This window comes from Psammomys obesus, unplaced genomic scaffold (genome assembly GCF_907164565.1).
Source record: "Psammomys obesus unplaced genomic scaffold, mPsaObe1.curated_primary_1811, whole genome shotgun sequence".
In the NCBI taxonomy this organism is placed as follows: domain Eukaryota; kingdom Metazoa; phylum Chordata; class Mammalia; order Rodentia; family Muridae; genus Psammomys; species Psammomys obesus.
In genome coordinates, this window is record NW_026596101.1 from 3,314,354 (window position 1) to 3,338,955 (window position 24,602).

The 24,602-nt window shown below is 39.7% G+C and overlaps 1 protein-coding gene across 1 annotated transcript in view; it reads right to left on the minus strand.

Moving 5' to 3' along the window:
• Grm7 (glutamate metabotropic receptor 7) overlaps positions 1–24,602 on the minus strand; it is an 881,798-nt gene that overhangs the window by 420,593 nt on the left and 436,603 nt on the right. Inside the window, exons 3-4 of the mRNA XM_055628422.1 lie at positions 15,909–16,050; positions 7,946–8,100 (exon numbers count right to left, since the gene is read on the minus strand). Coding sequence (XP_055484397.1) covers positions 7,946–8,100; positions 15,909–16,050 — 297 coding nt within the window. The remainder of the gene's footprint in view (positions 1–7,945; positions 8,101–15,908; positions 16,051–24,602) is intronic.

Consider the following 24,602-nt stretch of genomic DNA (forward strand, 5'->3'; position numbering starts at 1 on the left):
AGATCTCACGCCAGACCAAACCAAAACAAAGTGAGGAGAAATATGCACAAAGACCCACCAGTAGTCAAGGAGTTATGGGAAACTAATAGCTGCTGAGAGAGGGAACATCAGCTATCTTCAAGAGTGTAGACCCTGTTTTCTTCTGGCTTTCAGAGGCCCTCTGTAGCAGGTTCCGAAGGTTGTTTCCTGTTTTCTTTTTCTTCTGATGTCCATCCTCTTTGCCTTTCAGGATGGGGATTGAACATTTTAGTTAGGGTCCTCTCTTTTGCTTAGTTTGTTTAAATGTACAGATTTTAGTGGGTTTATTCTATATTATATGTTTATATGAGTGAGTATATACCGTGAGTGTCTTTTTGCTTCTGGGACAACTCACTCAGGATGATCCTTCCCAGGTCCCACCATTTACCTGCAAATTTCATGATTTCCTTATTTTTCATTGCTGAGTAATACTCCATTGTATAGATGTATCACAGTTTCTGCATCCATTCTTCAGTTGAGGGTCATCTCGGTTGTTTCCAGCTTCTGGATATTACAAATAAAGCTGCTACAAACATGGTTGAGCAAATGTCCTTTTTGTGTACTTGTGCCTCTTTTGGGTATATGCCTAGGAGTGGTATGGCTGGATCTTGAGGAAGCACTATTCCTAGTTGTCTGAGAAAGTGCCAGATTGAAACCTGCCACAGAGGGCCTCTGAAAGCTTCTGCAGTATAGACTGTCAAAGCAGATGCTGAGCCTGATGGCCAACTGATGGGCAGAGTGAATGGAATTTTATGTAAGAAGTGGGAAATAGTAAGAGCTGGAGGGGACGGGAACTCCACAAGCAGAGCAACAGAACAAGATAATTTGAACACAGGGAACTTCCCAGAGACTCATACTCCAACCAAGGACTATTCGTGGAGATGACCTGGAACCCCTGCACAGGTGTAGCCCATGGCAGTTCAGTGTCCAAGTGGGTTACATAGTAATGGGAAGAGGGACTGCCTCAGACATAATCTGATTGGCCTGCTTGTTGATCACTTCCCCCTGAGGGGGAGCAGCCTTACCAGGCCACAGTAGAGGATAATGCAGCCACTTTTGATGAGAACTGATAGACTAAGATCAGAAAGAAGAGGAGAACCTCCCCTATCAGTGGACTTGGGGAGCGACATGCATGCAGAAAGGGGAGGGAGGGTGGGATCGGCAGGGGAGGAGGGAGGGGCTTATGGGGGGATACAAAATGAATAAAGTGTAATTAATAAAAAATTAAAAAAAAATTTGGCTTCAAAAAATAATAATAATAATAATAAAAATACAGGAAATCCTGAAAAAAAAAAAAGAGTGTAGAACCTGATGGGTTAAAGACACTCCAATGAAAAGCCACACAACCAAGCGTATGTGGATATCACAAATTGATTGGACTCCATTTGGGGAAAAGAGAGAAAAAAAAAGCCACAAAGTTGAGTGAGTAGGGAAGTAAAGTGGATCTCAAAGAAGCAGGGAGAAGATAGGCAAATATAGTCAAAACACATTATATTAAATTCTCAAGGAGATAAAAGCAAACAAACAGAACCAAAATAGAAATCAACAACAAGAAAAAACAAGCACTGTGGACTGTGGTCTTGTCAATATGTCTGTTGCTGCTGACATTTGTTATACCTTCTGTCATTGAACAAAGGTTCAGGCGATAATAGATGGATGAAGTCATCATAATGATACTGGAATCAAGAGTTAAGACAATTTTGTTTAGACCTTCATAGCTTCAAACTTTCTGGTTTTATGAAAAAGCAAACATGTAGCTAATCTTGAATAAAAACAATGAGCTCCTCCCCCCCCCCCAGGCAAATTTTTCTGTGAGGGTGGATGGGTTTGTTTGATATTTGTTTATTTATAGATTTATATATTGTATGTTCTTCACCTCAGATTTAAGTCTAATTGGAAAAAATAATACTTATAGGAGTCATTCGAAGTTTCTTTGAAATAAGCCCTTCTTGTACTCACTTTCTCAGGGGTATTGCTTATGATAGAAGCAAAAATGACACTGATCTAGGAAACATGACGGCTACAGTAGGAGGCTTCCAGGTCAGTTTGCTTTAGAGCATCAGGGTATTTTGGAAGTGAAGAGCTAAAGGCAATATGAACATGGTTTCCTTGGAATACTTGTTGGGCTGCAGAGGTTGGCTAAGCATCCTAGTTAATGGGGCCACATACACGTAAGCAAAATGAAGGTATGCCTGGGCTCTCCCGAAAACACAGACAAACTGAATTTTATAGAACTTTCTTGACTGAAGAGCCAGAGGAGTACTGCCAAATGCTGATGAAATTTTCCAGATTTGTCATGAATATTGGGCAGCCAGCCCAGCCCCAGCTGATCCTTCCATGGTTTATATCCTGTCACCGTTAAATTGAAAGAAAGAGAAATAACATCTTTATCCAAAAAATACCCGGGTCTCCTTCTCTGTAAATGGAGAATAAATACAGAGGGAATACAAGAGTTGATTAAAGGCTAATATCATAGAGGCAAGCACATTGGTCCAAAGTACATTTTTATGAATACATACATATACATATACACATACACACACACACACACACACACACACACACACACACACACACATACACATATACATATTCATTGGTGCTTAGATAGTTCCACGTGGTTGTTAAAGTGCTTGTTATACAAGCAACAGGACCCAAGATTAGATCTCTAACGCTCAGGTGAAAGCCAGAAGTGATGGAGGCATGCATCTCAAATCCTAGAACTTTGTGAAGGAGGTAAGTTGATTCCTAGAGATCTCCAGTTTTTCAGCTTACCTAAAACCAAGAGCTCTAGCTTTAGCAAGAGACCTTTCTTTCTTTTTCCTTTTTCCTTTTCTTTTATTTTTATTAATTACAGTTTATTCAGTTTGTATCCCCGCTGTAGCTCCCTTCCCCTTCCTCTCCCAATCATACCCTCCCTCCCTCTTCTTATTCTATGTACTCCCCCCAGTCCAATGATGGGGTAGGTCCACCTCCCCTTCCATCTGATCACAGTCTATCAGGTCTCATCAGGACTGGCTTCTTTGTCTTCCTCTGTGGAGACTTCTTAAGAAATAAGGTAGAGAAACAATTGAGGGCAATGCCATTCACACAGAGGTGGATGCCTAGAATACCACATATATACACACATAGACATACACACACATATCAGTGTCAATCAAAGGCTCAGGTGTTAGCAAAACACACTGAAAATATGGATCTCAAAGCTAAATGTGTGGGTTTACTTTTCTCTTCTTTACAACTTCATCAAAGATACTGGGGTATTTGTGAATGTTGGCAACATACTGTAGTGCACCACAATGTGATATGGAGAATTTACCAAGGACGGGGCTGGTGGGAGGGACAAAAACACACATAAGACGCTGCAGAATGGAAACCTTATTTGTCCATATAAGATATGTTGAGTTTAGATCATTCACAACTTTGGTCAGGTTCAGCAGTGTGGCTGAACTCATTTCTCTCTCTCTCTCTCTCTCTCTCTCTCTCTCTCCCACCCCCTTTCTTAGCTGGCACTTTGAATGCATAGACTCTATTTTATTGTTCCAGCTTCTGTGAAAGTGAAATAGCCTCTTTTTTTTTTTGTGATAACGCACAATGATATTATCCCTAGATAGAAGCTACGACACTTTCCTCATGGCATTGTGAAAATAGGCACATTTCTTTAGAGGGAGGCACAGAGACTTTTAGGATCTGTCATGGCTCTATCCTCTTGGAATGTCCTGTTTAGCAACATTTTTCTCTTCATTTTGTTGTCTTGAGACATATTTTTATTTTGTATGTGTTTGTTCCCCATGTGCATGCTTATGGGATCATGCTGGTGTGTGAGCACGCATGCTTGTGTGAGTGGGTGTAAAATTCTGAAACTGATGCCAAGCACCTTTCTGAACTGGTGTCTATTTTTATTATTGGGGAAGGATCATTGCTAAACCTCCTGCACCTTGCTTCGCTGCAAGTTCTGAGATTACATCCGTGAATGAGTGTTTAGCTTTCATGGGAGCTCTGGTCATCACACGTGTGGTAATTGCTTTATCCATTGAGCAATCTCTCCAACCCCTAAAAGATTTTATTTGGTGTTTTTCTTTTATTTTTAAGAAGTTCACAATGATGTTTTGTGTGTGATATCATAAATTTGTATATCCCTATATATACAAAAATAACATTTCTTTCTTTCAAGTCTTTATAAAATTCCACAAAAATAACAATATGCTAAAATGTACTGTCCATAGGGTTAGTAAACATGAAATATTGACATCAGTTCTATGTGGCATCTAGGGCTCAGGGAGAGAGGACTCAACTGAGGCTCTAGCATCTCTTACTCTTCCTGGCCCTAGACCACACATCTCGTTCTTTATTCCACAAAGTCACCTGGGTGAGCATTTTAACCCACCCTCTTCACAGGTGACTCTATCCTCTGATACCATTCTCACCTTTAACATCTAGTATAGTATCCTTTCTAGACAGGACACTCTGTGAGGTAACTAACCCCAGCTTTTCTTTCAGGCATTTATGTGTCAGACCCTTTCATGGCCTGTGATTCCTCATCCATAAAGTCAGACAATAATTTCAATTTTGACTAACTTCCCATAGAGGTCAAATGGTGTAGGGTCTAATGGAGGCTATTGTCAGAGACAGGTAAACAATGGAGGAACCAAGCTGATACTGTGAGCATGCAAGGTTTGCTCACCATATAAAGAACTGTTCTGAGATGATAGACATGCAAGATCAGCTCACCATAGAAAGAATTGAATTTGCAGAAGAATGGTCAGACAATATATCCAAAGTCAGAAGGTAAAGGAAGTCAAATGCTGATGCTCAGATCTTTCTTTTTCATGCCCTCTGGGACCACAGCTATAGGGTGGATGGAGCTACCTACATTCAGCATGTATCTTTCCATCCATTGAAAAGATTAAAATCACTCACACATATGCACAGAGGCGTGTACCCAACATGATTCCAAATCCGTCAAGTTGATCGTCAACATCGACTCTCACAGACAACTCAGACTAGTGCAAACCATATCCAGTGGAAAAACAACAAAATATTGCTCAGTGAAGTTTGTGTCCTCAGTGTCCCTCCTGTTAGCCTCCTTTCTATTGCCATCCTAAGGCACCATGACCGAAGCAACTTGTAGAAAAAAGCATTTATTTGAGGTTTATTTGAAGGTGAGTTCATGACTGCTGTTGGTGAGAAGCATGAAAGCAGGTGGGCACGCGGGAAGGCGTGGTGCTAGAGCATGAGAGGGCACAACTTAACCCAAGAGCAGGAGGCAGAGAGCTAACTGGCAAAGGCTTGGACTTTGGAAACCTTAATGCCTACCGCTAGTGGCACACTTCTTCCCACAAGGCCATCCCTTCTAATTAGTTCCAAACATCTCTACCAACTGGGGACAGAGTCTTCAAATAGATAAGTCCTGGAGGGCATTTTCATTAAAACAGCCAGCCCCTCCCACAGGTCCAGACAGTAAAGCTTTGGTCCCCAGGAGTGTTGCTCTTAAAGTGACAAAAACAAAATGAAAACAAAACAAAACAAACAAAAAAACAAAACCCCCAAACCTTTAATAAGTAAAGCCTAGAGGGAGGCTTGAAGATCACTCTACGTTTGCCTATAAAGAACATTACAGGACACCGGGCACTTTGATGTTTCATTTGCCTACTCCCAAGTATTCTTTGCCACATACTTTCACCACAGTGTGCTCATTTTAGGTGCAGAAAAAAGGAAACAATCAACCCTAGAGTTGAACTTCTAAATCCATCAAACATAATAAACCTATTCTCTATATAAATTACCACAGGCATTTCTTTGTATCCCAGCTGAAGCCCCCTCTCAGTCTTCTCCCATGCCCTTTCCAGTCCACTGATAAGGGGAGGCCTTCCTCCCTGTCCATCTGACCCTAGCCAACCAGGTCTCATCAGGAGACCTGTAGCCTGTTACCTCTGTGGCCTGGTAAGACTGCTGTCCCCCACCCCAAACTCCACCAGTAAAGGAAAAGCAATGAACACAGAGAGCTGCTATACCAAATTAATATTCAAGGAAACACCTAAGGGTTAAGAGGAGTCATGGTGAGATGCCATGGGAGAAGAGAGTCTTCCCAGTGCCTTGTAAACAGAAAAATGTTGAGCAGAATGTGATGAGTTCAGTAAGATCAGGGTGTAGAATTGCTTCAAGAGTCATTGGGCAACTTCCTCATTGTGTCTGCCCCTTTGTTCTTCAGTCCCCATCTCTTATCACTGTCCACACAGTTAGATCTCAGGCATCACGCGCTGCATAACCTACTGTAAGAATTCCTCCTATAGCCCATGGCAGCTATCCTGTGGCAGCTCCATCTCCAAGTGGGTTCTCTAGTAATGGGAACAGGGACTGTCTCTGACATGAACTCAGTGGCTGGCTCTTTGATCACCCTCCCTCCCTGGGGGGGGGGGGGCAGCCTTGCCAGGCCACAAAGGAAGGCAATACAGCCAGTCCTGAAGAGACCTGAAAGGCTAGGGTCAGATACAAGGGGAGGAGGACCACTCCTATCAGTGGACTTGGAGAAGGGCATAGAAGGAGATGAGGAAGGGAGAGTGGGATTGGGAAGGAATGAGATTTCTCTCAGTCACACATCTTAACTACACTCATCCACTGAGCCTGTTTTACTTGCTGCCCATAGCACAGACCGTTTTCTGTGTCCTGCTCTCATTAGCTTCTTTCTGACTGCTTCACTCAATCTGTGCATGCTGAGAGTCAGGACATGGGATCCCCATCTTCTATTTGTAAGCACAGAACAAATGCACACGTTTTAGTGAAAAGGAGTAGAGAGAGTTAATATCTTATCTGTTATCACTGCAGCACATCTGTGAATGCAGTGCCCTCTTTGTTAAGATAGGTGATCGGCTTTGGGCATGTATTAAGGGAATACATTAATTTGAAGCCTCCCAAGAAAAACACAGAAGAGACTCATGGGATTGTTATCTCCTCAAGATAACACAGAAAAACACTGGTGACGGATAAAGGCACAACCTGATTTGTTTCAAAAAAAAAAAAAATCTACACAGACTCTGTAACCTTCTGGGGAGAATAATTAATTAGGTTGGATCAGAGAGAAAATAGAAAGAAGTGCAAATATTTGATCCCTTTGAGTAAGAGGACTGGGTTCAGCATGTCCTGCAAAGCATACTTGTAGAAACCTTTGGAGGAATGGTTTGCCAAAAAGGAAACAGACAGCAGTTTATCAGCACAGGAGTTCATTTTCTTTAACGTAATATTTCCACCTGGACATAACTTTCTTTATATATTAAAGAAAAATTAATTGTAATTAATATATTTAAATTATGAGAACACTAAGAAATATCATCATTTCCTATTAATTGCCCCCAAAGTCTTTTTAATAGTAAAAGAAAGGAAAAAAACGGCAGCAGGGGGATGGTAGGTTGCAGAAATATAGGAAAGCAAGGGACTAGTGAACAAGAAAGGGCTCAAGTGATGCTGGCATCAGCGGAGGGTCAGGGCTCGATAATCACAGCTCCTGGAAGGGATCAGGAGAGGTAACAAAATGTGATCCCCACAGTTGCCAAGCTAAGAAGCAAAGGGTAAATTAAAAGAGAAAATGTTCTCTCTAAAAATGCAGTGTTGCGGCACACACACTTGGATGTGTTATTGTTTCGGTTCTTAGTAATGGTGATGATCTCTCCTCAGAAAGCTCTTCAGAGTGAGAAAAGAATCTATGCTAATTGCAACATTACCATGAGATAACTAATCTCTACAAAAGAAGATTGTCAACACAAGGAACAGACCAGGTGTGCAGCTCCATTTGCGCCCCACAGCCCCGCCTGCTCTGTAAAACACAATCTATAAATCCTGCACAAACATGAAAATCCCCAAAGATTTTCGTTTTGGTCACCCAACGGAATGTAGCCCCCTCTTTACACTCCAATGCCGACAAAGCACATACCTTCCACGGTTGCCCTCTTAGGCTGGATGGTGATGGCTCCTTCTGCAATATCTTCATGCTGATGCAGTGGGTTGATTTTGGATCCCCAGCTGTCTGACCCGACCCAGAGAAAATGGCCTACTTGGTCAGCTCTTTTGGCTGCTGCAAGGATCTGCCTAAGGAAAGAAACACAAAAGAGCACAGAGGTATAAAAGCTGAACACAGACATGTGCAAAATCGAGTAAAGCCAAGAGAAGCTCTGCTACCTCAAAACAAAAGCAAGCAATCCCAAAAGATAGCATGGGGATTTTTATCTTGCATATGTAAAGAGGTTGGTAAACCAATAACAAAGGTTTCAAAGCCCTTTTTGTAAAATAAGTGAAAGATGTTAGAAGTCAAAAGGTACAAGGAGAGATAAACATGAAATAAGCTGGAGATGTGTATTCACATGTATTAGAAATTGTGAAAGCACCATTTAGAAAAAGATCCTAAACATTTTTTTGTTTGTTTGTTTGGTTTGTTTTGTTTGAATTAGCCAAATAGCACCCTGTTTTACTTCATTTTGCAACTTTGGGTTTCAGGTGGTGAGATAAGACAATGGTAAGTATCATTTGTAGAAAGTACTATGTCAATATAAATCATACTGCAGAAGTCATTTATTAAAATAAACAGGATCCTACTTTCAACATAGAAGTTCATTTTCTGTGTTTATAGAAGAACAAAGTCTACAAATATCAAAGGCAACAAAAGAGAAAATATGAAAAGGAAAAAAGTGTCAGTGAGAAAGTGATAATGGAATTCGGAAAAGAGGAGAAAAAGGAGACGTGCACATATGAGCATGTGCAAACGTACTGTACATATATCCACAACTTCACCACGTACAGAAACCCCCAAACATACACACACTCTTTCTCTCTCTCTCTCACACACATGCACACACACACAATTCCCATCACTCAGCACTTTAAATTTTCAGCTATGATACATGTTCAGAACTAAAGAAATATAAGGGTGTCTTAAAGACAAAATATGAGAGTGAAAACCCAGATCAAATGTTCATTCTCCTAGAAAAAGTAGATTGGTAGTTTTTAATAAACTTACAGGAATTTGTTGTCTAATAGTTTCCACTACTAAGCATCAACAGGTAGAGGAGAAATGGTTGGATAGAGCAGGAGGAAGGAAGTGGGAAGGAATGTCAAGTACCACTGAATTCAGTACTGAATGGTGCGACTACTTAAAGTAACTAAACATTTGCTTTTTAAGAAAAGTCATACAGGGAGGAAAACAATATTCTGGAAGGTTTTTGTTGTTGTTGTTGTTTTATCTACCTCAGACAAACAATTTACAAATTTGACAAGAAGAAATCATTTAATGCAATAGCCAGTTCTCTACCTACAGAGACTTCTGTCAGTTAATAAGTCCATGTCTACAGCTGACTAGTGCCTAAACCAAGTCCACAGATACAGAAGTCCCCAGTGGAAAAGGACACCAGCCTGGGATTGGGGAAGAGATGATGCAGGAGAAAGTGAAAAATAACAAATTAATTTAGTTAAGATATAAAAGGATAACCAGTAGCAAGATATGGAAAGAAGTGAGAACATGAAAAAGAATGTGTATATTAAAAATGAAAAATTGTGCTTCCTTTTGTGAAAGGAAAGTTAAAAAACAAGATCAAATTCTAAAATGCTGTTAAAATAAATAAGACTACATACAGTTCACATTTCCTAACAAATATGCAGAAAAATAAATTCTTTTAAATGCTATCTTTTAACTATTGCTAATAAGACATTTCCGAGAGCATTTCTATAGTTTATTAATTATTACCCATTAACTGAGAAATTGAGAAGCTTTCTGAATTAAGAAAGCTAAACTGCCATAAAATACGTAAACAAAACATGTTACGAAAGTAATTACTTTGGAAGTAATGAGCATATCCTACAAAGCAGAGAGAAACTCAGAAAAAAAAAATCAGATTATTCACTGTTAATCAGAGAATTTTTACACATGCTCAGTGCACTTGTGATTTCCTTTCCACTGGAGAGTTAGACTATCAGATGCTATACAAATAAAGAATTCTCCAACTCATAAGGAATCAACACTGTTTGCTAAATCATTTCTGGGGCAAACACTATTGTAATAAGTATGAGACATAATGTCAATGTGCTAACTATTAATTATATGGTCAGAATGAGAACAGTTTTAGGCATCAAACACATAAAATTTTCTTTTCTAGAAAAGGATTTATTTGTCTATATTGATGAGTATGCCTGCATAAGTTTTGATGCATCACATACGTGCAGATGCCCTCAGAGACCAGAAGAGAGTGTCAGGTCTCCTAGAGCTGGAGTTATGGGCAGTTGTGAGCTGCATGAGTGTGTGCTGGGTTTACTGCAAGAGCAATCAGCATTCTTAAACAATGAGCCATCTCTTCAGCCCTAAAATATGTTTTTCTTGAGCCTGCTCTTTTAAAGGAAGTTATTCAAGAATGTGTTCCAGCAATATATATGCATATGTGTTGAACACAGTATATAGTGTATATTATATGTACATATATACATATATATATATATATATATATACATGCAAAACGAAAATTTTTTGGGAACAAGAAACAGTGGTCAGGGAGGAAGAGAGGATACAAGAAGGAGAAATGTTAACAGCCATAGCAACTGGTCCCAGATTCTGTGTGAATGATGGAGCTCTCCGAAAGTTGTATCCAAAGAAATTTTGAGTCTGAGATTAGTGACTTATGAACTTGGAGGAAAAGGGATGTGTCTTTAATGTAAATAATCATGGGAAAATACTGAAAGTAACTAAATAAATAATAAAAACCAAATAAGATACTATCATACTAACTTTAGGTAAAACAAACAAATTACATCACAGCATCAAAAGAAAAATAAGCACTCAATTCTGAAGAGGTAGGCATTTACATACGCATAATAAAGTAAACACTCATTTCCGTACAATAAAAATGTGGCACAAGGATGTGAGGACCTTAGAAGAGATTTATACAATTTCAATCATCTTAGATAGGAATGAGCAGACAATACAGGAAATCAATACTTCCTAAATTGCCTGTCTGCCCATTATGCAGATAAGAGCAAAAAGCTTTTAGAGCTGAAATAACTGCCCAAGAGAACAGAGCCAGAGATTATGGAGAGCAGGATAAGAAGAAGATGCTCTAGAGTGTTGTAGTTATGGTTTGTAATTAAAGGGCTGATGAGATAGCTCAGTGGGCCTTTAAAGGTACTTGGCACTAAACCCGATGATTGTTGAGTTCCGTTCTTGATGTCCACAAGACAGAAGGAAACAACTGACTCCCCGCAGGTTGCCTTTTGACCTCATGCTCATTCACGAATGTGTGCCTGTGCATACATACATAATAAATAATGTTAAAAATAAATAAATATATAGATATATTTTTTCCTAAAATAAAATAATGTCAATATAATACACTTAGTTTGTGTATCAAAGGCTTTTATTCCTGTAAAGCAGAAAAATAATGGTTTTTAAAACTATGAATAATTTTTCAACTTATATATGATGAAAACTGGCCAATAGACACACGTGTATGCATGCATTTGTATGTGTGTGTGTGAAAATATGAATTTTTATTGTATTACACGAAGGAGCAGATGATAATTTGCTGCTAAGGAGTGTGGAGAAGCGATAACATCTGACAGACGTGGAACGGTTAGAAAGAAGAGAAGAAAACAGCATGAGAACATGTAAACAAATGAGCACTTAATCAAAGCAGACAGTGACTAAACTTTAATGTGAGTCACAAAAGGTACAGGTAAAGCCTGAGTACTCTCCATCCTACAGAAGAAAACTTGAGTTCATTTATAATTTCCTTGCAAATATTAAAGTGTGTCTGAACACAGAGGGTATAGGCTTTATAAAAGATTATTTTAATTATTACTTGTAATCATTTACTTTTTTTTTAATTTTTTCACAGATTTGGAGGATAATACAGAATCTTTTTTTTATTAAAAAAGCAACTGTTTCTTCTTTTTCTCAGGGATTTGCAATGGGAACATGTTACTTTTATGTGCAGAGTAAAATTTGAAGACAGATTTTATTCTACCTTAAGATTCAAATTATCTATAGCCATGACTGATTTAGCATTTAGCTTCCCTTCAAAATTGAGATATTAATGCCATCTTATAGCTATTCTCAAAGTATTTGAAGTTAATGTTGCAAGAAATGTCAAAATTTTCCATCTCCAGTGTTCAGTTTTTGAAAAAAGAATCAACATTGTGGCGATTCTGTAATCTTTAGATGATTCTGCCTTCCTAGAGAGGGCTTGCAGAGAGAAGAGCAACTGTGGGCGGGGAATCTTAGACAAGCCAAAGACTTGCAACAGGATGGGTTCCTGGAAGGATACGGGGGTGACTCTAGCTAGCCCCATGAAAACCCTGGTGGCAGGGGTCATGGAGACTGAAGAAGCCACTCTCTAACCAGACAGGACTTCTGGTGGAGAAAGGAGAACACCAACCCATCTACAAAAACTTTCATCCAGAATTTACCCTTCCTTCAAAATAGAGCAGATATCAAGGGAATTTACAACCAATGCCTGGCCAAATCTGAGACCCACTCCATGGGAGAGAGCCAACCCCTGACACTATTGATGTCTCTCTACTGTGTCTGCAGATGGGAGCCTTGCATGAGTGTCCCTAGAGGCTTTGCTTAGCAATGGGTCAAGACAGAAACTTAGACTCACAGCAAACATTAGACAGAACATAGGGAGCCTTGAAGAGGAGTGGGTTGAGGGGGGTAGAATGATCCAGAGAGGACAGGAGCTCCACAAGAAGAGTAGTCCCTACTAACCTGGTCCCAGAGGGGATTCTAGAGACTGAAGCACCAACCAAGAACCAGACATGGACTAGATGTAGACCCTCTACGCATATGTACACAATGAGCAGCTTGGTCTCCATGTGGGCCCCCAGCAAGCGGATGGGGTCTTTCTCTCACCTGATCTCTGTTGTATGCCTTTCAATCACTTCACTCTGTCATGGCTGCTTTGCCAGGACACTGTGAAAGAGGAAGTACACAATACTGATGAGATTGGATTGCTGGGACAGGTTTGTGGGTTGGGATTGGGGGGTTCTCTCCTTTCCTGAGGGGCAAGGGGGGACAAAGGAAATGAGGGAGGGATGGGAGGAGAGGAGTGAGGGGGTTACAATTGAGATGCAAAGTGAATAAGTAACTTTAAAAAATGTTAAAAAAAAGAACACCTTCTTGAAGAAACATGCACTTGACTATCAATGTGCTCAGAAACCAAGATGCCAACACATAGATCTCAATAAACAATGACATTCAATGTAAACTTGAACTCCATTGTAAAAACAATATGCACACTTCATGAGTGGATTTGTACAATCTCTACCTAAAATATAAGCCACACAGGTCAAAAGTATAATCTTAATCATAAGGAACTGATTTTTAAAAACTCAACATAGACATACGTTGCCAACGTATCACATATTATTAAATGTGAAAGGTAAGCAAGAGAGAGATAAATAAAATGGTTGACAAAATATTAATAGTATGAGAGGGGAAACTAGAGCCTCCCCCCAAAAACAGTATAGGAAACCAAAACCTCACAAGGAGCTAAAGTACAAAGGACCTAAGATAACCTGACAATGGTACTAACAGCATCACCCAGTGATCATTTTTCCAGAGAGGGCCCATATGTAAAAGAAAACGTGAGATACAGACAAATACAGGGTTCATTAAAACAACGCCATGGGAAGAAGCACCCAGAACATGCTGGTACATTGTAATCAAGCATTTAAATGGACAACTAAATATATAGCATATGTGAACAAATATCGCCCATAAAGGCTGGGGACGGGGGAGCCTTCACTTATATCATTAAACACTGAGCAGTAAATTCAACATTCCATTCATTTATTCAATGGCGTTGGTTGAGCATGAGCTATTTTCATAGTATCAAAACACATAGTAAGGATAAAAATACCACTCAAAAGTCATCTGGCCTAACGACGGATAGAAATAATGGACATTACAGATTTATCTGAACCATTCAACAGCAACAACAACCAACAACAAAACTTGACTCCACAGGTATGAGCTAAAAATATAAAATATGACAAAAAGAATTTTCCAGAAATAGTCTGGTCAGAGAAATCATCTTAAGGAGAGAACAGAAACAACCTCCCCTCCAGCAGTGCCTACAACTTGAATTGCTTAGAAGGAAATTGGATTAGGACTCCTTCTCATAGGACAGATTAAAAAGACTTTCATTTTACTGATGGAAGAACTGAGATGCCAAGAAAATAGGAGCCCAGGGAAGAAACCACTTCAAGGAGAGAGAGAGTGTGTTGATCTATGCAGTGAATATTCTCAAATTCAAATTCAATACTTTCCCATGTAATGATCTTGACGCCTCACTTATGATTGAGCTCTTCATAGTGGGTTGTTGGGGAGATTCTTGGCTCTTGGTAGGACACACAATGCAGGGAGACAGAAGAAAGGCTGCTAGAGATGACCTTAGAAAATCCCGAAGAAGTTATGGTCTGAACCCTTCAATTTTACCCAAGAAAAACAATTCACCTTCAAATTCAATTTGAATTTTCAATCACCGAATTTTAAGATACAAGGTGAAGATTTAAAATGCAACTCCTCCACACCAGGGAAGTATTAATCAGCCTATCTTCAGATGATTATAATGATGGCCTTTTTCAAGAAAAAACAGATCTTTATCTTAGTACTTCCTAGAGTTTAAGGTACAAAATTTTACAATCTAAACACACTTACAGCATCCAAAATACTGAGTCTATGATTAGATTGTAAAAGAGGACATGTAAAGATCTGTATGTACTGTGGATATAATTTATTAGTCTGATATGTTTACTTACCACATAGTATCTTATGTATTATTAGTACATATTTCCATATTTATAGTTCAGCACAGATAGTTTTCTACAGGAAGTTTGCTATAATACTGTATTTATAACTGTGAAATTCTGTGATAAAAATTTTAATTGTCAATCTACAAGGAAGAAGCTAGATAAACTGTAGTACATAGGTAAAATGAAATTATGCATACAGATTACAAAATTGCACAGATCCATAGTGTGTGTCCTCTGCTGTGAAATGCTATGCCAAGCGAGGTCAAGAGCAGACACATGCAGTACACCTACAGGGTACTTAAAAACGGATCAGGAACATGATACAGAATGTCTCCAGAGTGACACACCAGAAAATGACAAGCTAGGAGCTCTACCGTCCATAATGGAAACCTTGTTAGCGAGGACACGAGGTGTGAGACATTTTATTTGTAGGTTTGGACACTGCTAGAAAAGAATTTAGCCTTTTTCAGGCAGGTAAAATAACAATTAATTTAAAAAATAAAAGACTCCAGAGTGGTTTATTGTGTTCATAAAAGTAAGCAGGGGCCATTTGCACCCTAGAAGAGATCTAGAGGGTGGCTCTAAATGCTACTGCAAATGCAAAGAACTAGGCCAAAAGGGAAGTTAAAAAGACAAGTTTGGAGCACAAGAAAATCAATGTAAAAGGAATAAATAGTAGGTGGGTACAGAATGTGGCGGGCCAACAGTTAGTGTCCTGTGTTTAAATTCTGAGCAGTGAGGAAGGCAGAATCACAAACCCTATGTCTTTTACACTAACAAACATCATTCTTGGGATAAAACCCTGCAATACTTGAACTTGTTTATAATAATACAGCCTTTTAAAGGTCTAATACTCTTTTCTTTCTTCCAATAATTTAATACATTTTATTTTTAATCAAAATGAAACTACAAGACATCCAGGTGCTAACTGCTTTTGTGGATGCCAACTTGTGTGGGGACAGCAAGCATGAAAGAATGTACCACCTTGTAATTAGAGCTCTGATCTGACTTTATTTCTCCTCTCCTCGCCAGCATCCTCATCCTTCTGCCTTCTAAAGCTGTGACATGCATAGGAACGAGGTTCACAGTACAGTCATCCTTACTTTATATCCTCATCGTTGGCAAAAATCACGACGGCCCTGGAGTTGGGGGTGTCCAAGAGCTGTTTGATAATTCTATCAAAGTCAATGGTCCTGTCTTTGCGCTCTTGGGGGATTCTCACGGACTGGGCAATGCAGAGCCCACCTGTTCAAGAAAAGAAAGCAGAGTGTCAATAAAATTCCCAAAGAGGTATCCAAGAGACAGGGAAGATAATGTGGGTGTGGGTGTGTGTGGATATACTGAGTAGGCAGCATTTCCTTGGGGATACCTGTTTTTCAGGAAGGCATAAGACATCATGCTCATTCTTGAGATACTTGTGCAAATCACACAGTAAACCACAACCTCGTGCATTTGAATACTGACACTTCCCAGTAAGTGTTACTAACTTTGAAGAAGCAGACGAAGAGTGGTAAAGTATGCGGACGCAGGTCTTTACAATGCAAGTTTTAGATTAAGTTAAAGTAATAGACCCTAAAGCAGCCAGTTTTCATATTTATGCCTGAGAGTTTTCTGAACTTTCAGTTCCTAGTTTTTTATGCCAATACATGACTCTCAACTTTTGAAAACCAGCTTTAAAGAAATAAAGTGAGAGGAAACAAACAAACAAGAGCACCAACTACTACAAACAAAACTTTGTGGATCACAGACAATTGGCCTAGCCATTAAAATTTTGTTTCACACATTTCATATTATCTTCTTAGAAACTAGAAAATATTTTATAGTAGCTAGTGTTCCCTGCTTTGTGTAATGAGGGGATGAAATAGATTTTTTTCACTCCATGCTTCTCAGAGTTCCCAATTTATTTTTATGAATGTTAAGGGAGACGCGGTCTGGGTCGGGTGGGGAGTGGGACTGCAGCTGACTGAACAATAAGATGGACTTCATCTTATTCCAACTCTTGCTTAGTCATTACTCCTGAATCTAGTACTTTAAAAGATACACTTTCAGACAGGCAAGTGAAGATAAAGTTAGAGAGAATAGTTGTAGGAAAACTTATGAAGACCATCTGGAGCGTTAGAAAACTTGGAACAAGAAAAATGCTTGGCTCTTCCTGTCATGCACTGGACAGACATCTAAAATGGACTCTAGAAACTGGATATGTGGGGAAGTATGAATAGGCTTCCACAAACACAGAAAAGCATAAACTCTGATTCCAAATTAAGACCCAACTGAACTTCAATCTCGGTTGTTATTAGTGTAATGCTAAGCAGCTTTCCAATGCCAGTCCTCAAGAAAACACCTGTGATATTTTTCCTACAGCACTAAAATCAGGTTAATCAACCTAGCTGACATTTCTAGAACCACATGTCTAACAAGAGTAGACGTTCCTTTCAAGTGCAACTGAAAGGTTCATTAAGACAAACCATACCTGGGCTTTAAAGGAAAAAAAAAAATGAAAGCTCACAGAAATCATGCAAACTGTATCCTCAGATCTCGACAAACAGACTTGTAGATTTACCCATGGTCAAATGGAAAGTATCAAAAAGAGTTAAGTACTCCGAAAAGACTTAAAAAAAAAAAACTATAGTACACTGAAATTAGTGGGTAAGAGCTAAAATGGTAGTTAGGTGAAAAACAGACACGTCATACATAAACAGAGGCAGCTTTACTTTATGCAAGAAGAATGAAACTGAGATCAGTTACAGTATATATAAGACAATGAACTCAACACATTCTACTGAGAGTCCTTCCATGAATAGAAGGATAGGTAAAATGTAAAACTAGAGATGAAGAAGAGAGGAGTGGGAAACAGAGATTGTCAGAATAGGAGAGGCTCACGGAAATAGCACCACACAAAAGAACTGCATGATGACAAGCATAGTTTCTGTGGTATCAAATATGGCTCAGTTGGTATAGGGTGAAAGAGGCATGTGCTCCTCAGAATAATATAACATGGTTATTCACCTTTAGTGCATAAAGCCTTTTATCCACTATGTATGTAGAAGGATCCTTGCCAACTCTAACAATGAGACTCACTCTATTATGAATCTGTAAAGAACCTAAGGACATGTGGAAAGGGAATGACCTGTGTCAACTCTGAATAGCAGTGTTTTAATTAGAAATGCTGTGGCTAACAGCTGCATTTAAAATAGAATTTTGATTTGTAAATTTCCTCTTTGTGGGGATGTGGTTTCACACTCTGAAGCTGTTTTCTATACTTGGGTTCAACAAAGTAAGATTAACTAAATGACACAAGTCAGGGTCCTAGCTGCTAGAACCACCACAGAGAAGCAAAGGGGTAAGGTGGCACAAACCCTGCTATGTCACATTATAGTTTTGGGCCTTCAAATAAATTTACATTTTGGAGGGAGAGGAAGGAGAGAGAACTGTATTCATGCCAGTGAATATGCACACACATGCTAGAGCTCTATAGAAGATTTTAAATACAATCATATCTCACGACACACGTACTTAGCTAGCATCCAGTTTTCAGTATGGGAAAAAAACATTTCAACAGAGTAAACAATGCCTCCCTTGGAAAGAGTGTAACTGTATGAATATAGACAGTAACACATATGATTTAGTCTGGGTCACCAATCAGTGTGAAGAAACAAGAAGTTCATATAAAATTAATGATGACTGAAAAAATGCTAGGTGAATGTCAAATGAATATGGGAATCAACATAGATGAACTTCCCATGAGTGAAATGAAGTCACTGGGAAGAACAAAATAAATAATGATGTCTTGAACTATTCAGTGAACCAAATGCCCACAACTGCGTATGAATGTACAAGTGCAAGAATGCGTAAATGAATACACAAAAATGAACGAAACTTCCTTGCAGAACAACTACAAATAGAAAGCACAATATGCTGATGATATTCTCTTTGCTTAACAAAAAGAACACCACCAACAAAACACTGCAACTGTTGCCTTTCGCTCACATTGATATGTACTGGAGTCTGTTCAGGAAACATCTACCCCAAAATGCAAATTAACTCCCTTTGTAACTGTAACATATTCCTCCAACATCTTTAATATTCTTCTTTTGAGGAGGTGGTAGTTATACACTCTTCATCCTTTGAATGCAGATGTTATGGATTAAATGCACGTGTCTCTCCAAATGTATTATGTTGAAACGTTATGTCCAGTTTCACAGCATTCAGTTTCCAGGAGATGCTGCTGCTGTTGGCCTGTTAACTACTCTGGGAGAACCTGCTGAAGGCAATGTGGAAGTAGATGCTGAGAAACACTAGTTTGTGTACCACCGTGTGAGTTATAGCTAGCTCTGGGAGGTGGTGATAGTGTTAGATATTGATTTCCCAGGCAAAGAAAGCTGGGCTGAGGAGGGTGTCCTCGGAAAAGGGAAAAGGATGCTTTGTTATCAATTGCACAACAGTTGCAGAGAGAGAGAACAATGGGGAAGGTGTCTGTGGGCAGTGGCCAATACTATCTCAGTGCTGTAATTCCCCCATGTCTAGCAGGCTTTATGCAGAATCGAGAAATGAGATGGTCTGTAAAGTGTTCTGGGGCTTCTGGGGAGACGATATGGCTACTTGACCACCTTTTCTGCAGGAGAATGGAAAACATTTGGGTGGAATGCCAGCTTCCCATCAGGATTCAATTACAGCTGAATGATTAAGCAAACGAGAACAAACTCCATTTGGCTATGTGATTAGCAGAGGGGCGGTCCACACTTTCAATTGCTGTTCATCCAGTGCACACTGGGGCAATTGATAAGTAGGGTTTCATGACTTCAGCTTGGATATGTTCTCCCCTTTTTAACTGAGAGCTGCCCACAGGTGAGCCAAATCAAATACCTTAACAGAAGAGAGAAATGGGCAATTATCATGGTAATGGGGATGAACAAGTTCATAAAGTTAAAAACGTGAACTAAAAAAGAAGATTGGGACATGAAGGTAGAAAGGTGAGCATGCTGTTTTCATCTGTTCTTGGAAGGCATCAGTTGTGCCTGCTGGAAGGAAAATCATCTCATTTGCATCAGATCCGTAGGAGCAGGCTTAACACTCACTTAGGCTGTGGGAAGATGACTTCAACTCAAGCATTCAGATGATATGCAATATGTCAGAGCTAGGTCGACTTGAGGGGAAAAAAAAAATCTGTGTCCTGGGGGTCAACCAACAAAGAAGGGATATGGAATGTTCCTCCTATGCGCTCCGGATGTTAAGGTATCAGTTGGACTATTTCTCCATAGTGATGACTAAGCAAATGTGACTATACTTTCACTACGTTACTTGGTGCCCCACTGAATGGAAATTTGCTCCCTTGTTTTGGTTTTTATTCTAGCTAAACCTCCCCCAAGAGTCTCAGCTTGCCTAATATATGTAATGTTACTACCGGACAAAGGAAAGCTATAACTGAAGAAATAGTTGTTAAGCAGTTGGAGCTTAAGAATCTAACTTTTTAAAAAATTTTTAATATTAGTTACAGTTTATTAACTTTGTATCCCAGCTGTAGCCCGCTCCCTCATTCCCTCCCAGTCCCACCCTTCTTCCCTCATCTCCTCCCTGCCCCTTCCCTCACTTTTAAAAAACTATTATTTTTTTTTTGAAAAATTTCATATGTGGGCATAGTGTTTGCATGTGTATGACATGCAGGTGGCATAAAAGCAAGAAGAGGGCATCAGTTCCTTTGGTCGGGAGTTACAGGTAGTTGTAAACTGCGTTGTTCAGGATCAGAAAACATATGTGGGTCTACTACAAGAGGGACACGTGGGCTGCAGAGACAGTTTTAGTCATGAAAAATATTTGTTCTTCTAGAGGACCAGGTTTCAATTCCCAGCAGCCACAGAGAAGGTCACAAGTGTCTGTAACACCAGTTCCAGAATACCTGGCTCTCTCTTCTAGCCTTCATGGACACTGCATGCAAATGGCGTACAAATATGTATGTAGGCACAAATCACCCATGCACGTTAAAAAGACACCGACCATGACAAATTACAATTAACTGCTTAGCCGCATCTCTCACCCCAAGAATCTAGGTTTTGAAAAGTGTTTCTTTTATCTGGCCAAGTTTTTATCAACAAACATTGCAACTTTCCAGTGAGTTCCCACTGCCATGGGAGGGGTATTCACAAATAGTACAACTGGGTAGAGTCATTATAAAAATTACAAATGAAAAGTTATATCACTAGGGCTGGAGAGATGGTTCGGTGGCTAAGAGCTCTGGCTCTTCTTCCTAAGAACCTGGATTCAATTCCCAGCATCCATATGATGACTAACCATGGTCTATAACTCCAGTCTCAGGCTAATCTGTACCCTCTTCTGGTTCTCACAGGACTGCATACATATTGTACACATACATTCAAGCAAAATACTCATATACAAAAAATGAAAATAAATTAAATATAAAAGAAAAAAAATTAAAAATAGTCATGTCACTGACAAGATTATTCCATTCTTGCCACCTTAGCTTTGACTAAGAGGACAATTTTCGTGGCTTGAATAGACAAGCCACTGAGATAATAAGGAGAATCTCAGTCTTGGAAATCAATCTCTTCTTCATTTAGAGCTGAAAGCTGGTGGGTTTTGTCTTTCTCTGGTAGGGTGCAATCTGTAACAGCAAGAGACATCAGGAGCCAAAGCACAGACTTCTTCCAATAAATTCTGTTGCTCTCCTAACTGATTATAGATTCTCTTCCATCTAAAAGCAGAGGAGGAAACAATTTACAGTCAGCAGTTTGGTCCAGGAAGAGCCTCTGCTTGAGATGAGGCCTATTACTTAGCCAAGCCAATTCAATTTAGCAAATAGTGAGATGATTCAATCCAAGATTCTGTAGGATTTTTTTTTTTGTCAGAAACAAAATATGCTAGTAAAAGGATCATCTGAATAACTGAATCTCATATCAAGGCAGATGAAGATCAACATTGACGTGAGACTGGGTAATAAGATAATTTTCAAAATCAGGTGTCACTCATATTCCATTAACTGGTTAAAATATTCGGTAGCCACTCATTAATGAGACAGAGGTGTTTGAAGTTAAGTTACTCCTTAGACTGCAGGCTAGTACTAGAATTTCCATCTTTCAATAGTTTACACTAAATGACCAACTATTGCCTTGCCCTCATATACAATATTTCACAAATGGAGAGGAAGATACTTGAATATAGGAGCGTGGTGTGTCTATTTTAAATATTCAGCCTCTGGAAGGAGGTTCCATGAGACCCAGGAAGTAGGTGGAGCTTATACAACTCTGAAAGTGAAGAGAACATACAACAGAATATCAAGAAACCGACAAGATTTGCCTGGGCCCTGCCCCAGTTTACATGAGCAGTAACCATTTACAGAGAAAGGAGGCTCTCAGATCAAGTGATCTGCTTGCAAGTTGTGGAGAGAGCTCCAGAAATGCACCTTTCACGCGTTGTCACCCCGTTAGTGTAGAGTTTTCTTTGAGGCATCTATAGGTAACCCATTCATTACACATGCTCCTGTAAATAACTCAATAAGCTCATCAGCTCAATAGCTAAACTTGGATAGAGTAATTACTTTGGTCTGACATGTGTGTCCCATGTGGATAAATAAATATTTCTTTGTGTCTCCTCAGGAAGTTCATACAATGACGAGTTAAAAGTGGACATGTTATCTAGTTAGAGAAATCAAAGACTGTATAGAAGAGGTTGTTGGAAGTTGGTAGTTTACATCTACGGAGAGGATGAACTTGGGAGGAAAAGGCGAAAGTCATCGTGGATAAGACTCCCCAACTATCATTTCCCTTGAGCTTTGCCAGTTGATCTGTGTTTTTGCTTAGAGTGGTAAGGTTTGCATTTCCGAGCAATAGCTTACCCCAGTCACAACAAAGGTATTAGCTGTACTTTATCTTCCAGCCCGATTCAGGAATGAGTGCTTGATACCTGAAGGACAAACTTGCAGGAAATACATCAGAGAAAAAAGTGGGGTTTTGTTTGTTTGTTTTTTGTAGTAAGAGAGGAGTGGACAAAGAACCTGTCAGGGCCTTTTCCTCAGCCATGGGTTCATTTTGATTCATGGAGCCATTACTATGCTTTTGGCACTATCAAGCCACAGTGAAAGTATAAACACCAACTATCATTATACTGGTAAGCCAGAAAAAAATCAAAAGAACCAGGGACCTTGAGAAGTCATCATTTAGATAAAGAAAGAAGGTGGGGTGTTACCCACTTTCTCATATGGGAGCTGATGGGACACCTTCCTGTGAAGGCTGTCCCTAGTCAGTTTTCTGTGCTTAGTAAGTGAATGTAGTCAGACATGATCTTTGACCTCAGTGAATTCTTATCTGAATATAAAAGGGGAAAAAAAAATCCTTGAATGAGAAACATTTCAAGTAGACCACAAAATAAAAGAAATGCGCGGGAATCATGTTCTGCCAGGAAGACCAGAGGAAATGGAATAAAAGTCACCTTCATGGATGTGGGAACAAGATCGTTAGGCAGCAGAAAGACCCAGGAGAAAAGGACATGCAGAAAGGAGAAGCAATATTAGAGGATAAAGAGTTTGGCAACAGAAAGACATTTCTGGGGAGACCTGACTGGCTTACTGAATGTTCTTGGATGCCAAATGTGAATAATCTTGAGATACCTGTTTACCATTCTAACTTGAAGGGAGGAAGGAAAGGATGAAACAGTAACAGACTGAATTCCCACAGAATATCCCTACCATCAGGACATAGAGAACATTGTAAAGAATGTGGAGAAGGTAGATTTGATGGCAGGGAAGCCAAACGCAGGCTGGTGCTACTAAATTTGTACAGTCAGGGTTGAACTGCATGAGGCTTTGTGTGGCAAATCTGTGAGAATCTTCCAGTTGGTGCTCTGCCAGGGAACCACACTTCACATTCAAAGCTCCATTTTTACATGTAAGTAATGAGTGAGTCTACCACATCGTGCAGCCAAGAAACATTCGAGAGCAAATGCTCCTCAACCATGGTAAGGAAGCCCAGTACCACTGTGGTCTGATATGCACCTGCAACAAACTTTGAGACGTGGAAGTTTGCTGTAATGACAGTTGTCCAGAGGAGGAGATGGAGCCACGGAGGTGCCTGTTGGTCATGTAGGGAGCTCCAACAGAGAGGCCCCTTTCCGGAGCTGCCAGTTATGCTGGGGTAGGGTTTTCAGTCAGGCAGCTGCCTTTTAGTCATTCGTCTCAGAGGAAGTTGTTCAGCTTCTGCTGTGGTTTATGATGTGCTGTGAGTCACTTCTCTTGACGTTTTCACATCCACACTTTCACCTACTGATTCATTCATTCATCGAAACATATTTACTAAACAACTGCCAAGTTTCAGGCATGCTGTGTTGCTGCGTATGTAGCAACTAACATGAAAGGCAGACATCTCGCCCACTTGTCGAGGGATATGTGCTAATAGGGTAACTCTCTTTTTTTTCTGTTCTCTTTCAAGATAATGATGTCCTGTGCAATTGCTAGGAGCCTAGTTTACAGCTGCAGTCCCAGCACAGAACATCACGTTCTCCTGAACAGCTGGTATCCTGGCAGGTCGTGAGCGGGTTAATGAAGAATGTGCTCCCATTCAGGAAGCTTTGGGAAGGCAAGCTGTTCCTTTCCTTGAACAAGAAATAAGAAGAAATGATTTTTCTCAGTCACTGGTCTTTCCTGTGGCTGGATTATTCTCACCAGTCAAAACCAATTGTCATTTGTCTCCAGGTAGCTTCCAAAACAATAAAGGGGTGGGTGTGTGTGGATTTTTGAAGCTCAGGCTTGACTGGAATTTCCAAAGTACTGTTTTCTTTCAGTCAGTTCTCAC